The following is a 13,497-nucleotide window of genomic DNA, read 5'->3' on the forward strand; positions in this document are numbered from 1 at the left end:
ATTTTCTAGCAGTAAAAGGGGAATGGTTGTGTTTTTGTGCAGTGCTGTGAGGCTGATGAGCAACAATTCCTACACAGAATTATTATTATTAGAAGTGCAATTGTAAACAGGAAGAGGTTTAAGGATGTCAGCAGCTAGGCCTGTAATCCTGCTCACACTAAGCTTAAATGATTCTTAGGGGAGAGAACCTGCCATGTCTCAAACATGACACCATCTTTCAAATCCCTTATGCTCCCTTTGTTTATAGGTCTGGCTAATGCAACATTCAACAATTATGCTGCCCTTGAATTTACCACCAATACATCGGTGACTAGAACTCTGAGCAGCGTCCGTGTGGATTTCAGAACCAGGGATGAAGATGCTGTTTTGCTCCGGGCTGTGGAAGAGGTGGATTCCCTGCAGATAGCCATTAAGAACTCCTCCCTGCTTGTTGACATCAGGAGTGGGAACAGCATCGAAGGCGTCAGCTTCCTGAGCCAGCAGCCGGTCACGGACGGCGCCTGGCACTCCGTCTCTGTGGCTATGGAGGAGCCCTCGGCGCTTTCCTCCCGGTGGCTGGTTCATTTGGATGGGTCTGTTAATGTGACTCTGCAGGGAAATGCCGGGAACTTGGACTTCCTAAAGAACAACGCCCTGGTTGTTCTGGCTGAGAATTTCACTGGCTGCTTAGGACAAGTGGAGATCGGGGGGATCTACCTGCCGTTCGCTGCCCACGTCTCGTACCCCCAGCCAGAACAGTTCCGCCAGGCCAGCACAAGACCCGTCCAGCTGGGCTGCGCTGGGGCTGACGTTTGCGCCTCTGGCCCTTGTGTCAACGCCGGCACCTGCCAGGATTTGTTCAACGCCTTCAGCTGCGCCTGCAGCGCTGGCTGGGGGGGGCTGCTGTGCGAGTCCAACATCGACGACTGCCAGTCGGGCCCGTGTGTTCACGGGGACTGCGTGGACGCCGTGGCGGATTTTCAGTGCGAATGCTTCCGCGGGTTCATCGGGAAGCGCTGTGACATCAACGTGGACGACTGCGTGCGGCACCAGTGCCTGAACGGAGCCACCTGCGTTGATGGGGTTTACGGCTACTCCTGCAAGTGCCCTCCTCAGTATTCAGGACCTCGCTGCGAGTAAGTGCCTCGGTCGGTTTGATGTGGGGTCAGAGTCAGAGGAGCCCCCAGATTTAAAAAAAAAAATAGGTATTTACTCCTAGACTGACTATCAGTATTCCTCAGCCAAGGGCTTGGTTGTATTTTGTGGCATTGGTCCTAAGACTAAGGGCATTTTTTTTGTGTGTTGGTTAAAAAAAAAGGCTATTTAAGTATCCTGCTCCTTTTCAAATGCCTGTACTGCTTAGCAGTGCACATTTCATGATCCCTCCGTGGAACTCATGTACAATTCAGTGGGCAATGAGTACAGAGTCAGGAAGAGGGCTGGGTTTGTTCTGATAAGGTCTGTATTTATAACATTTTTATTAGTTTGGAAAAAATCCCACCTATTTTAGTCACGCAGGTACGTCTCCCATGAGTAAAGGAAGTAGGAATCGACACGTTACTTAGACTTTCATCTACTTGTTCAAATTGAACGTTGAGATAAATACCTACACGGCTGAGCTTTGGTTATCTAATCTGCTCAGGCTGAATCTCCTGTTCTTGCTCCATTCTGGTGCAGCCCGTTACCTGGTACTTGCATTATCCTCCCTCAGCCCAGCGGTGCCGCGGTTTGGTGTTCCAGCAGCGTCCCGTCTGGGTGTATCTCTATCAGCAAGACCAGGCAACTGTGTGAGACAAGTCCTGCTCCTGCCGCAGCTCCTGCCTGTTCTCTGGGCGTGCTCCAACTCCCACTCTGATGTTGTGGATGATTTCTGAGACTATTTCCTTCTCCACTTGTGTCAGACTCCTTCCTAGAAACGCCAGTGGCTGTGCTTGTGACCCTCGCCAGCCCCGTCTCCCCAGGCCTGAGTTCGCTTTTACCTTCCCCCAAACCCACCCGTTCCAAGGCTGTTTGTTGCTTTCCCAGGTGGCCATTCCCGCCCGAGCAGTGCGGTAAGAACTTCACGTGTCTGAACGGTGGCAAGTGCACCAGTGAGAGCTGGGGAGCCAACTGCACCTGCCGGCCCGGCTTCGCCGGGAGGACGTAAGTGCAGCTCTTCTGTGCCTGCAAAGGAGCTCGAGCTCTGATTCTTACACCAGTGGGACAGCTGAGCTGGTTCAAATGCTTCATCCTCTTCATCCTCTTCATCCTTTTGCCATTCAAACAACTGCTCCAAAACTGTAAACTAGCTGTTACTTTTAGAAGGGGTGGGCTTGATATGATGCTGCTGATACCGATTTTTGCAGTGTTAAGTAGTTCTTGTGCCTCATGGGAATTCCTTAACTGTGCTAGAGACCCTGACTGGCTCCAATCATAGAGAAATGACAAAAAGAGGATTGGTATCAATGGGTAAAACTCTCATGTTGGACCCTAGAGAAAGCACCTGAAAAACATGCAATGGGGCTTTTATAGGCTGCATGATCTTGTGTTCTATGGCACAAGAACACACGTGAGAAATTTTATTTAATTCTAATGCATGTTTCCTTTCCAGTTGTCAAATCAATATAAACGAGTGTGATCCAAACCCTTGCCAGAACGGAGGCACGTGTCAAGACTCCGAGAACAAATACGAGTGCGTGTGCAGTTCCAGCTACACCGGAGAGCGCTGCGACATCAACGTAAGCACTGCCCCCTGCTCCCGAGCCCCCGCCTGCCCGCGCAGCCCGCGCGCTGTGAGCAGCAGCAGGAGGCTCAGCAGGGCCCTCGGGTGTTAGTGACGCTGCCCACGGGTTGCAGAGTCCCCACGTGTGTCCAGGCTGAAGCGCACACAGGGACTCAGCTGGTACCAAAGAAAGCTGATGTGTGCAGTTATTGTTTCTTTGCCATGTTGCTGCATGTTGGTCTCCAGCATATAAGCAACTGCAGCAAATACTTTTCAGTACCTGTATAGGCTGCCCTATGGTTTTGAGGGCTCTCCACAACTTTCCTTAGATTTATGACTCCTTGGACAGTAATCAAACTGCTGCAGTTGGACTGCAGAAAGGAGATATTACTTACATCTCCCCCACAGTTTCTCAGAGAATGGAATTTCAGCTGGCATTTATCTTGGATGAGATAGTTACAAAACACCTTCCCTCTCCAGAGATGTGGGTGGAAATGGATGTGTTTGGAGAAGGGGAGTCAGATGAAGTCAAGCTTGAAATGATTCAAATACAAGTAACAAAGTAGCATCCTTTATCTGCCCAGTCTGGTTCTGACCCGTGGGCCTGCGGATGGGCAGCCTCAGCGACGCTTTTCCTCTTCTGCGAGAGCAAAGCGCTGCTGTTTGAGGCTGGAATCCTCCATACACTCGCTTTTTCTCTGTACAGCTATTGCATGGGCAGGCAGCTTGTCTGGTAACCTGGGAATGTACTAACCCGTCCTGCACGGCCGTGCCGAGCTGGGGTTTGCTGCTGTTGCTGTTACTAAGGGTTCTGCGATGCATGTGCACGAGGTCCCTCCTGACATTTCCAGTTTGCATGCGTGGACTCCCTCAGGCACCCCTGTCTCCTCTGTCCCAGGACACTTCTTGTAGGTTCCTTGTTTTCATTTTCATCATCCTCATTAGTTTTTGCAGAACGTTTCCCTCCCGAAAGGCGCGGGCCTGTGCTGGCGCCAGGTGCTGGTGGCGTTTGCTGCTCACAGGAGCCGCAGGAGCGAAGGAACGTCTGTTCCCTGCGCTCTCCTGCGCCTTCCCGTCCCAGCAGCAGCAGCGGCTGCCGAGCGGGCAGCGGGCCCTGGGTGGGCTGCTGGAAACTCCTCTGGTGCTGGTACCGGGTGACTAATCGCATGCTGTGCAGAACTAGAACTAACCCCAGCGCGTGGCTTGAGTTGGGGCAGGCTCAGGGTCAACGTCAGCCATTCGGAGGTGGCCCAAGGACCTCAGGTGCTCTGGGAACATTCCCTCTGTGCTGCTCCGTGACATTGCCATAGACTGTACGGCATCCAACAGCTGCAAATAATCAAGCTTGAATTCTTCTGGTTTTAGCTGAAAGGTGGTAGATAGTATTTTTAGCAATAAGAAATATTTTTTATTTTTAGGAATATTGTAATTTTAAAGCTTTCCTTAATGACAAAAATCCACCTTTTTCAGATGTTCTAGCGGTGACAGCTGAGCGCTTTGTTAGCCGCTGCTGTGCAAGGAGCAGTTTTGCAGCTCCAGGATTGGTCCCATTCATTGTCTGGGTGTAGTTTTGCTGTGTCCATGGCAGGTTGGCTGCCCGGCTCGGTAAATCACGCACCCTGCATCAATTATTGTAACAGTATTAACTGTTCCATTGGTAAATCTGTTTATAACTCTGCCCCATTGACATCGGCTTCGCTGAAGCTGCCAATTAAACAGTGTCACTAATGAGTGTCACTAGTTTTGAATTAGAAAGAAAAAGTCAGAGTGTGTTGCTGTCCTTTTGAGTTTGAACGTGTTTTGCTGAGAGATGAAGGAATGAACGTGAGCATTCTGTGCAGGTGCCCTCGAGCCCTGTACTTGTTCCTTGCTTGTCCTTTTCCGTCCAGGTACAGACATTCTGCTTTTTATCTTCTTTTTAGCTTTTTTTTCCCTCTAATCTGCCCATTTTGGGTTCTTCAACATAACTTATCATAACCACTGGAGTTTCATTGTTTTTCCGTTAATTTCTTTTACAGAAAGGGACTCCAGGTGCTCTCTTCCCCTCCCCACTAATTGAAGTAGCTGTCCCCGTAGCCTGTGGCTCTTTACTGCTACTCAGTATTGGTCTCATATTCATGATTCTCACTGCAAGGAAGAGGCGCCAATCAGAGGGAACCTACAGCCCGAGTCAGCAAGAAGTGGCAGGAGCTCGGCTGGAGATGGACAGTGTCCTAAAGGTGCCACCCGAGGAGCGGTTGATATAGGCACTACCCTGGCAAGGGTCTGCTCTGACCTTGATCCTTCTCCAGCACTTGCAGCAGCACATCCACCCTATCTCAGTTCCCTAAGGCTCGGTAATGAAGACGTGGACGCGCGGGGCAGACTGTGTGCAGTGCTGTGCAGCTGGTTGCAGCTCGTGGAGCCGGTTGGCAGCACTGGCTCTCAGGGAGCCTCTTGTCCCCTTTGCTGCCCCGTGACGGCCCGGCCGGTCACCCCAGCAGCAGCTGTGGGTCTGAACTCGCTCTGGCTCCATTCCGCCTCAGGCAGCAACGGCACAGATAAATCTGCTTTAAAAGGCAGGGGTAAATTAGGCACTAATTTACAGATTAAGATTTACATATACTTTTTAAGGAATGTTGTATAGAGGGTACTTATGATTGATTTGTATATACTGTTCTGTTTTTATTGATAACTGAAACCCACTCAAAGCTTTTCCAGTTCAGGTGTAGGAGGTTTTCAGGAGTCAGTCCGCAACAGCAACAGCAGCTGTGACTTCCTGCCCCGTGACAGCCAGTGTTACAGGGAACTGTCAGGAATTACTGAAATCATTGTACAAATGGTTATGACGTGATCTCTGTTAGACATTCCCATGGTACCACGCAGGACAGGCGCAGGCAGAGCGCTGGGTTCGGGGCCAGTGCTGGAGTTGTTGGCAGGAACAGCTGCCAAATGCTGAACTCGGGGCTTGCACACTGTGGGGAGTGGCGAGCAGAACGGGCACCAGCCGCCTTCTGAGTTCCCTGGGCCCTTGTGTGACAGGGAGGGGACAGCGAAAGGGGGACGCTCCTGTCTGGCACCGTGTCAGCACAGAGCACCTGGAGGTGCTGGGGCTGAGGGCTGTGAAATGCTGCACTGTCCCCGCGGGAGCTCTAACACCCTGTTCTACCGCAGCAGCCAGTGTGGGCGCATCTTAGCAACTCCTCGGTGGTGGGAGCAGTCGGGGCTGCGGGGGCCGCCCTTCTCCTTGCAGTCGTTGCAGCCACGGCGATTGCCATGAAGAGGAGGAGAGCAACTCAGGGAACGTACAGTCCAAGCCGTCAAGAAAAAGATGGGGCTCGAGTGGAAATGTGGAACGTAATCAAGATGCCACCGACCGAGAGGCTGATCTAAGACCTGGGGTCACATAACAGGTGCCGTGTCATCCTTTAACCATCATGGAACTGCTGCGGTGTCTGTCTTAGGTGTGGAGCTGTGGTTTTGTAAGACAGGTCTGTACGGCTTTAAACTGTTAATACTCCATAGGTACAGGTGTCCGCTCGCTCTCACGAGGCAGCAGGAGTCACTGCGTGAACGAGCTGGGTTATTTGTGTAAAACGGGTCTGCCGGAGCAGGGAAGTCGGGGCGGGGGCGGCAGGTCTGGAGGGGCCAGCGGAGCAGAGGCAGCGAGCGGGGGCAGCGCAGGAGCGTCACAGCCCCGCTGCCAGGACCGTGTGCTGTGGCACCAGCGGAGAGGCGGCCGGGCCACCTGTGCCCCTCGGGGAGTCACACGGGGCCTGCAGCCCTGGGAACTGTCCCTGCCACCCGGCACCAGCAACAGTGCTGCACAAGTAAGTGACGCGGGTCTCCTTAATAGGAATTAAACTACTGTATCAAGAAATAATGTGAATAATGTGGCTGTTTCAAAAAAGGTGTCTGTGCCTCCTCTGCAGAGCTAAGCCAGGTGATGGGGGGATATTTCCCAGAGCTGCTCTCCTGCAGCTCAGCCAGGGTTCGCGTTAGCACCTACTGCTGTGCTGTGTTAGACGCCTACTACAACTTTTCCGAAGAATAGGAATAATTTAAGTGCCTTTGTGAGACTGAGTTGCCAGTTACAGTGTTAAGTTAGTGGAATAGAGGCTGTTTGTATGTACAAACCTGCTCGCTGCGTGTTGGGCTGTGGGCTCAGTCGCTGCGAGGAGCCGACGGCTCGAGGACAGAGCGTCCGCCGTCCCCGGGGTGAGGGGGGGACACATTTCCAGAGCCCTGGGACACACAGGCTGGGCCTCGTCATACAGGAGAGCGGAGTTTAGTTAACGTAACGGTGACTTTTAACACAAAACCAGGGTTTGTGTTGTAGCAAGACACAGCATTCGCTGTCCACATTGCCCTCAAAAGGATAATTATTTTGTGGCTTTACTTCTCCTTTGTTACTGATTTAGCTGTTAAATGTGCTATTTCTTCTTCAGTGGGATGTGGCAGAGCCTGTAGAAAGAAATGCAGCAGAGCAGGCCCAACAAGGTCTGAAAATGAGTAGCATTTCAGGATAATTACTACACCTATCGATGAGAAATATTTGAGAAACCGGTATCTGGTTTTTAATCTCCCACAACTATTAATGAGCAGGGGGTGACTCTGCCCACCGCAGCGCGTGGCACCGCAAGAAACCGCTCGTCTGCTTGGCTCTTGGATTTGTTTTGTACTGTAGCTGTAACTTTAATTCTAAGCAAAGGGAAAAAGCACAAAACTATTGATCAGCTCTGGCTGGTTGAGAACAGCTCTGGTTGAGAACACTCTGTCTGGTTGAGAACACTCTGTCTGGTTAGGAACACTCTGTCTGGTTGAGAACAGCTCTGCACACACGACTGCGGATATAAGGTAAAAAAAATGAACATTTTGGAAAATTGAAAAAAAAAAAACCCCAAACGACCCACCATTGGGAGACATGACAGTATTTTGTGTGAGATTTTTTTATGATGATTTTTTCATGATTTGTAACACACCTTCAGCAACCTCAGAACGCGCTTTGGGTTTCAGACCTGCTTAAACCTCCAGGCTGTTCGTTGCCAGGAGAGGCCTGTGCTTCTGCTTTTTAGCTCCGCTCCACTTTTTGTGTTTAAATTGTAGAAAAATGACGGCAGCAACAGGATCTAAATGAACCGATATTACCCCAGCCTGGGTTATTTTGAGAAAAAAACCAGCATTGTGTTATCAGAAGTGATGGGCGCTAAAGCTGCTGAGCTGTCCCCGCAGCAGCAGGGACCCGGGGAGCCCGCGCGGGGCGGCCGCTGCGCTGGAGCCGCAGAGCCCGCGGGTTCGGTCCGAGCACCCAAAGCCAGTACCAGCAAAAGTGTTAAATACGTTGTCAGTGTCTTGAGCATTTCTGCAAAATAATTTATGAAAGTGTTTTGTTTTGTTTTGTTTTCAATTATGAACTTAACTTTCTTTTGATATTTAATGTTTGAATATATTTTTTCACAGAACTGGATTTGCTGTAGCTAATGATTGTGATCCTGATTATTTTTTTTTTGTAATTGTAAATTTTATAATTTGTAAAAATTAGAACATCCTTCAAAAGAAATTTACAATAAAATTTGGTCAAAAATTGGCCTGGTTACCTTGACTTGTGATTGGTCCTTTTCCTGAAGAGTGCCCATTTCACTGTTGATCTGTGACTTTATGAGCAAGGAGACAAAAGTCAGACTGTGCAAAGAGCCACAAAATACCCAGCGGGCGCCGGAGCCTGCGCAGGAGCCAGGCCGGGCCCAGCGGGAGCAGCAGCAGCAGCAGCAGCGATGTCCCGATCTCCAGCTCCTCTCCCGCTCTGCCCAGCCCTGCGGAGCTGCAGGACCGGCCGGGAGCTCTTCCCACCTCAGAATTTGCCCTGGATGTCGCCACAACCTTCTGCTGTTCCAAGGGACGCGGGGAGGCTGCAGCAGCTCCTGTCTGCACTGGCTCACTTTGGAAATCCCTAAAGCCATTAACCCTCAACAGCTGGAAACAAAGGAAGAAGACTTTTCCAAGCCTGGATGTTTTAAGCAGCAGCAGCTGAACAGGCTTCTTGTTCACTACTAACCAATTTAATTTGCTGATAGCTGACAAAAAAAAATCACTTTGATCATAAAGCCTGGATGGAAGTGTACAAGGAGCAAAACACATTAAAAAAGCCATTACAAGTAAAGCAGATGAACGCGGCAGCGCAGAGGGACAGAGCTCAGGGAGCGTGTGAACCGTTCCCGTGGCTCAACAGGAACAGGTCCCCGTTGGGTAAGGGGAGATTAATGGCCCTGAACTATCAGTTATTTGTTACTGACACACTGACCACCTCTGAACCAGAAAAACACCTGTGCAGCAGCTCAGCCATTCACTGCGGTTAGAAAACCCCTCCTGTGTGCAGACAAATGACAAACCTCTCACAATTAACGTGTGTAATGAGGTAATGAAAGAAAGGGCTTCAGTTACAAAATGCTTGTCTTGACAGCTTCCAATTCCAGTGTCTAAAATGGTCTTAATCTAAGGAGTGAACAAGATACAAACACGGTTTTACCATCTGTACAGCATCCGATACATACAACTTCAAAGAGTTGGGATTTGTTTTGTTTTAAATAAAAGTTATTTCTAACGGAAGAAGGCATCTGTAAATAAGCAAAGCAGTACCAAACAAGTATGGGGAGGACAGAAAAATGTACAAAGTTGAATATAAAGTCATTGATGAGTAATAAACTTTTCATACTAGATTAGTAAAAAAAAAAAACATCAAAAATCCTTCTCCATGAGCAGAAGCAGCGTTTGCCAGCCCAGCTGCTCCCAGCCGAGCACGGGCTGCTCACACCTTGCCCCGTTAGCAATGAGTCCCCTTAGGAGTTCCTGAGTTTAACTAAGACAAAGCACTGAGCGGAGCCGCAGGGCCCGGCTGCCCCTCCGGGACCAGCAGCCGGTACCGCGCGCTGGGGCCGGACAAACCGCAGCTTCTCCCCTCCATCAACGCCCTTTCTGTTAAGCGTTAATACCTTTCAGCGCCTCAAAGCTGACAAAAATAATCCAAGAGCACTTGTTTGTCTAAAAATCAACTACATAAAATATTCCTTAATATGGGCAGAGTAAAATAACAAGCGATGCGGAACAATGCGCAGTGATACACAAGAACCTGAGCGCTTCTCTCTTTACTTAAGCATGTGAATAGGCCTACTCAGTGTATCACCAGTGTGCAACAGCAAACGTTTTAAGAGTACTCGAAATTCAAAAGGCATGTTGTGTGCAGAGCTTCTAGCGCCTGTACATACCCACCAGAGTTGAGAAAAAACTTTATCGTATAGCAAAGGAGATCTGAAATTCCAGACAATTTATATATAACACTCATATTCTGAACTGTACAAAATAAAGTCTAAGATAGTAGTTCCATTTTAAATATTTTACTATGCAATACTAAAACCATCTGTTGTCCAACACAAAAAGAAAATACAAACCCAGCTGAATGGCTTGTCAGAGTAACAGGACTTCACAGAAAATGGAATATCAATGGAATACCGTGAGCTTTCCCAAACCGGTGGCATTTCAGATATCAGGAGTATTTTTCTTTCGTATTGCACAGCCTCGCACGCGCAGCCACCTGCATACACTGGAGTAAGAAAACTTCCAAGATTATAGGAATAAAATAGATACATTGGAAATCAGATAAAGCTTTACAAGAATTTCCCCATGTGTCCAAAATGATTTCCTTTCTCAAAGGCTTCATGGTGATGTGATTACCTCTCCCGTGCAACGTGCTGTACATCCGATTGTGCCCAATACAAAACAACAAAAAAAGCACCGCTAAAGGAAAACAGAAATGATGACTGCAAGGACAGCGGCTCCGGAAGGGCCAGGAGGATGCTATTGCCACAAATGAGTGTCTCAGGAAACGCGACCGAACGTACCCTTTAACCTTTCCTTTGCATTTCCGTACGTGGGGACCTCACAGTCCATTTCCTGGTGCAATTAGTGTCTCATCACACCAGCAAACGCTTCTCCTGGTGTTGAGATGGGCTGGGGGAGCCAAGCGCTCGGGCGCCACAGCCCCGCGGTGCCGGCACCGACCGGGCCGTCCTGCCCGTCCTGCCCCGCGCTGCAGCTCCATCCGCCCCAGCACCCAACTCAGGAGCCGGAACTTTGTACCCCAGGGTTTTTTGCTTTTTTTGTTTGTAATAATCAAGTAAGATATTGTTACATCCCATTTATATACTGTCATTTATAGTGTTTATATATAATATTAACATACACAAGAACTAGGATACTCTTTATGGCCTCTATTTTCTGATGTATTTAACAAAACCAAACAAATAAAAAACCTAAAAAAAGAAAACCAATTGCTGGTGTTTCCAGTTTCCCACCAGAGCTGCAGGACCAAACCCTGAGCAACTGCTCTGTGCAACGAGGAATTACGACAATTCTGCACCAGAGGGCCCCTGTTACCTCTCAGTGTCCGAGTACCAGGGGAGGGAAATAAAAACTCTGCAACAAAAGCTCATCTAATATCTCACCTATGTGAATGTCTGTATTTCAAGACAGGACAAACTCAGACCCTAATGGATTAACTCAGTGCAGCCCCCAGTCCGGGTGTGTTTGCTGCACTTCACACGTGAAAGCAAAACATCCCCGCGGGAACGCGGGAAAACCAAACACGGTACCCACAGGCAGGAAAAGCCCCTCGGCCAACGTGCCGCGTTGTGCTCCCGCTGGGCCAGGGACTGGAAATACAAGGGGAGGAGCAACTTCTGCACCAGCGTGTTTGAAAAGCTACGTGTGGAAAACCAACCCAAACCCAACTCAAGCCCAATGACCTCTGTGGTCAGCGCCAGAGTCCTGGGGGTTTTCAGGGAGGAAGCGCTTGTGGGGACAGGACAATGGGGGGACTTGGGCAAAAAGCTCTGGAGTGTGAGCTGCGGCAGGGGATGGGCCCGCAGCCGCCCTGGCTCAGCTTCCCATCAGAGAAACGCTTGGGTCTATGCTGGCTCAAAAAAACAACAACAACAAAATCCTCTGTCAATTCCAAAGGGACATCAGAAGGCCATTGGGAGCGTTATTCAAAGGTTTCCCATCGCTTTCTGAGCTGTTCAACCTTACCTGGTGTGGATGACACGTCTTGCTTTGTCTTTTTCAATAAATCTTCAAATGGATCTTTTGTCTCCTCAGGTTTTGAGGACAGTAACACTGACTCTAAGCCCTTCGCTGGCCTGGAGGGGATCAGAGGGGGTTCGTTAGACAGGAGAGCTAGCGCCAGTTTGGGATCTACCCTGGCGCTGGCCGGGCCCTGTGCCGCTCTGGTTTTGGCGGGCGCAGCCGGAGCCGCGGGCTGGACGGCGCTGCCGGGGGCCGGGCCGGGGCTCTGCAGCAGGAACGAGCGAGCCGGCGGCACGGCCGCGCTGAACAGGTTTGGCATGGAGAGCGTTGAAATGTTTGCTTGAGGTCTTTGTGGTGGGTAGAAGCTAGAATTAGGTGTTATGAAGCTAGAGCTATAAGCGTGACCTAGAGACGGGGTGAAAGAGCCCCTTGCGGGTCTAACTAGAGGCACCGAAAGGGCTCCTGGCAATGTCTGTGTGAATGGATTAGGGGATGGCTGTAAAAAAGGGGGTGGTGCTGCTGGGGAGGGGTAACCAAGTGGCTGGACAAACGGTGCAGCGGGAGGAGGCACAAAGTCACTCGCCACCGAGGCGAAGGCGGCTGCAGAAGGTGCAGGGGCTGAGCTCTGCAGGCTGCGCGGACCTTGCTGCGGGCCACTGCTTTGCCATCCGGCTGTTTTTAATGGATCCAGGAGATTGAGAAGGAAGTCACTTTCATTACCTGTGTTCTCTGTCTTCACTTTGACAGGCTGGAGCATCTCAGCAGTGCTGGAGTAACTTACAGACTGCTGGATTTCGGGCTCTAAGGAGACACTACCAGCTCCAAAGGGCTCTGGGAGAAGATCTGAAACCAAGTGGCCACGTCCTGTACTGGGAGTGGTGAGGATGTCTGCCGGCCCAGCTGGAGCCTGGTGCTTGGAAGCCCTGGGTGCCGGAGGCGGTGGCACTATCCCCAGCTCAGGCGTCTTTCTTCCCTGTGGCCTGGGAATGGTGATGTTCCCTTGAACGGCGGGATTCGGTTCATCCCTCTCGGCGGGAGCCAGGACGCTGGCCCTGCTGCGGGGTCTCCTCGCTGGCGCCGCGTCCCCCAGGGCGGCCAAGGGCCTCTCCGGGGAGCTCTGGGAGTACTTGGTAGGAATAGCCATGTCATCATGGCCCATGCTCCACAGCTTGTTGTAAGCGTGAGACAGCTTCATGGTTGGCACAATCCTGCTCCTCTCAGACACGCCGAGATCCATTCTCTGCAAGAAAGCATTAAAATTAACTTTTACTGATCTCCTCACAACCCAGAGGATAAAGTGGAGACAGAGCGAAGAGGACGTGGCTGCGGCGGAGGAGCAGCACGCAGCCGGGAGCACAGGCACAAATCACAAGCAGGACTCTGCAGATTTAATTCCAGTTCTGCCTCTAATGAGTCGTTCAGTCGTGACATTTTGTGGCACCTGTTGTTAGCCAAGTGCCTATATCTAAGGTACAGAAATTGAGAAGCCTTAATTGCTGTATGGAAAAAGCTGTCAAATGAAATATCTGGATAGAACACAAAATTAAATATTATTGTAAGATAGAAATGACATTTCTTTCTTTCATGTCACATGAAGATCTCAGAGTCGGTTTCAATGTGGCACTTTCTACACTGCATATAGTCAGTGAAGTTCCTCATAAAGAATCTCTCTCTGCAATCTAGATTGTTCAAATGATGCTCAGACCAAAATGTCCAGATTAGAAAAAGGTCATTTAAAAACCATGTAGTTTGGAGGGGAC

The 13,497-nt window shown here is 50.0% G+C and overlaps 2 protein-coding genes across 7 annotated transcripts in view; one reads left to right on the forward strand and one right to left on the reverse strand.

Annotated features, from left to right (window-relative positions):
* CRB2 (crumbs cell polarity complex component 2) overlaps window positions 1–5,139 on the forward strand; it is a gene marked incomplete at its 5' end in the record, with an annotated part of 30,018 nt that extends 24,879 nt beyond the window's left edge. Inside the window, 4 exons of the mRNA XM_082067646.1 lie at window positions 248–1,115; window positions 2,005–2,121; window positions 2,570–2,696; window positions 4,699–5,139. Coding sequence (XP_081923772.1) covers window positions 248–1,115; window positions 2,005–2,121; window positions 2,570–2,696; window positions 4,699–4,926 — 1,340 coding nt within the window. The 3' untranslated portion in view covers window positions 4,927–5,139. The remainder of the gene's footprint in view (window positions 1–247; window positions 1,116–2,004; window positions 2,122–2,569; window positions 2,697–4,698) is intronic.
* A 4,895-nt stretch (window positions 5,140–10,034) lies between these two features.
* Window positions 10,035–13,497, reverse strand: part of DENND1A (DENN domain containing 1A) — a 139,476-nt gene continuing 136,013 nt past the window's right edge. For all 6 annotated transcript variants that reach the window (XM_082067940.1, XM_082067937.1, XM_082067939.1 and 3 more), the window contains one exon: window positions 10,035–12,977. In XM_082067940.1, coding sequence (XP_081924066.1) covers window positions 11,697–12,977 — 1,281 coding nt within the window. In that variant the 3' untranslated portion in view covers window positions 10,035–11,696. The remainder of the gene's footprint in view (window positions 12,978–13,497) is intronic.

The sequence above is a fragment of the Streptopelia decaocto genome (genome assembly GCF_964273445.1).
Source record: "Streptopelia decaocto genome assembly, chromosome: 17".
In the NCBI taxonomy this organism is placed as follows: domain Eukaryota; kingdom Metazoa; phylum Chordata; class Aves; order Columbiformes; family Columbidae; genus Streptopelia; species Streptopelia decaocto.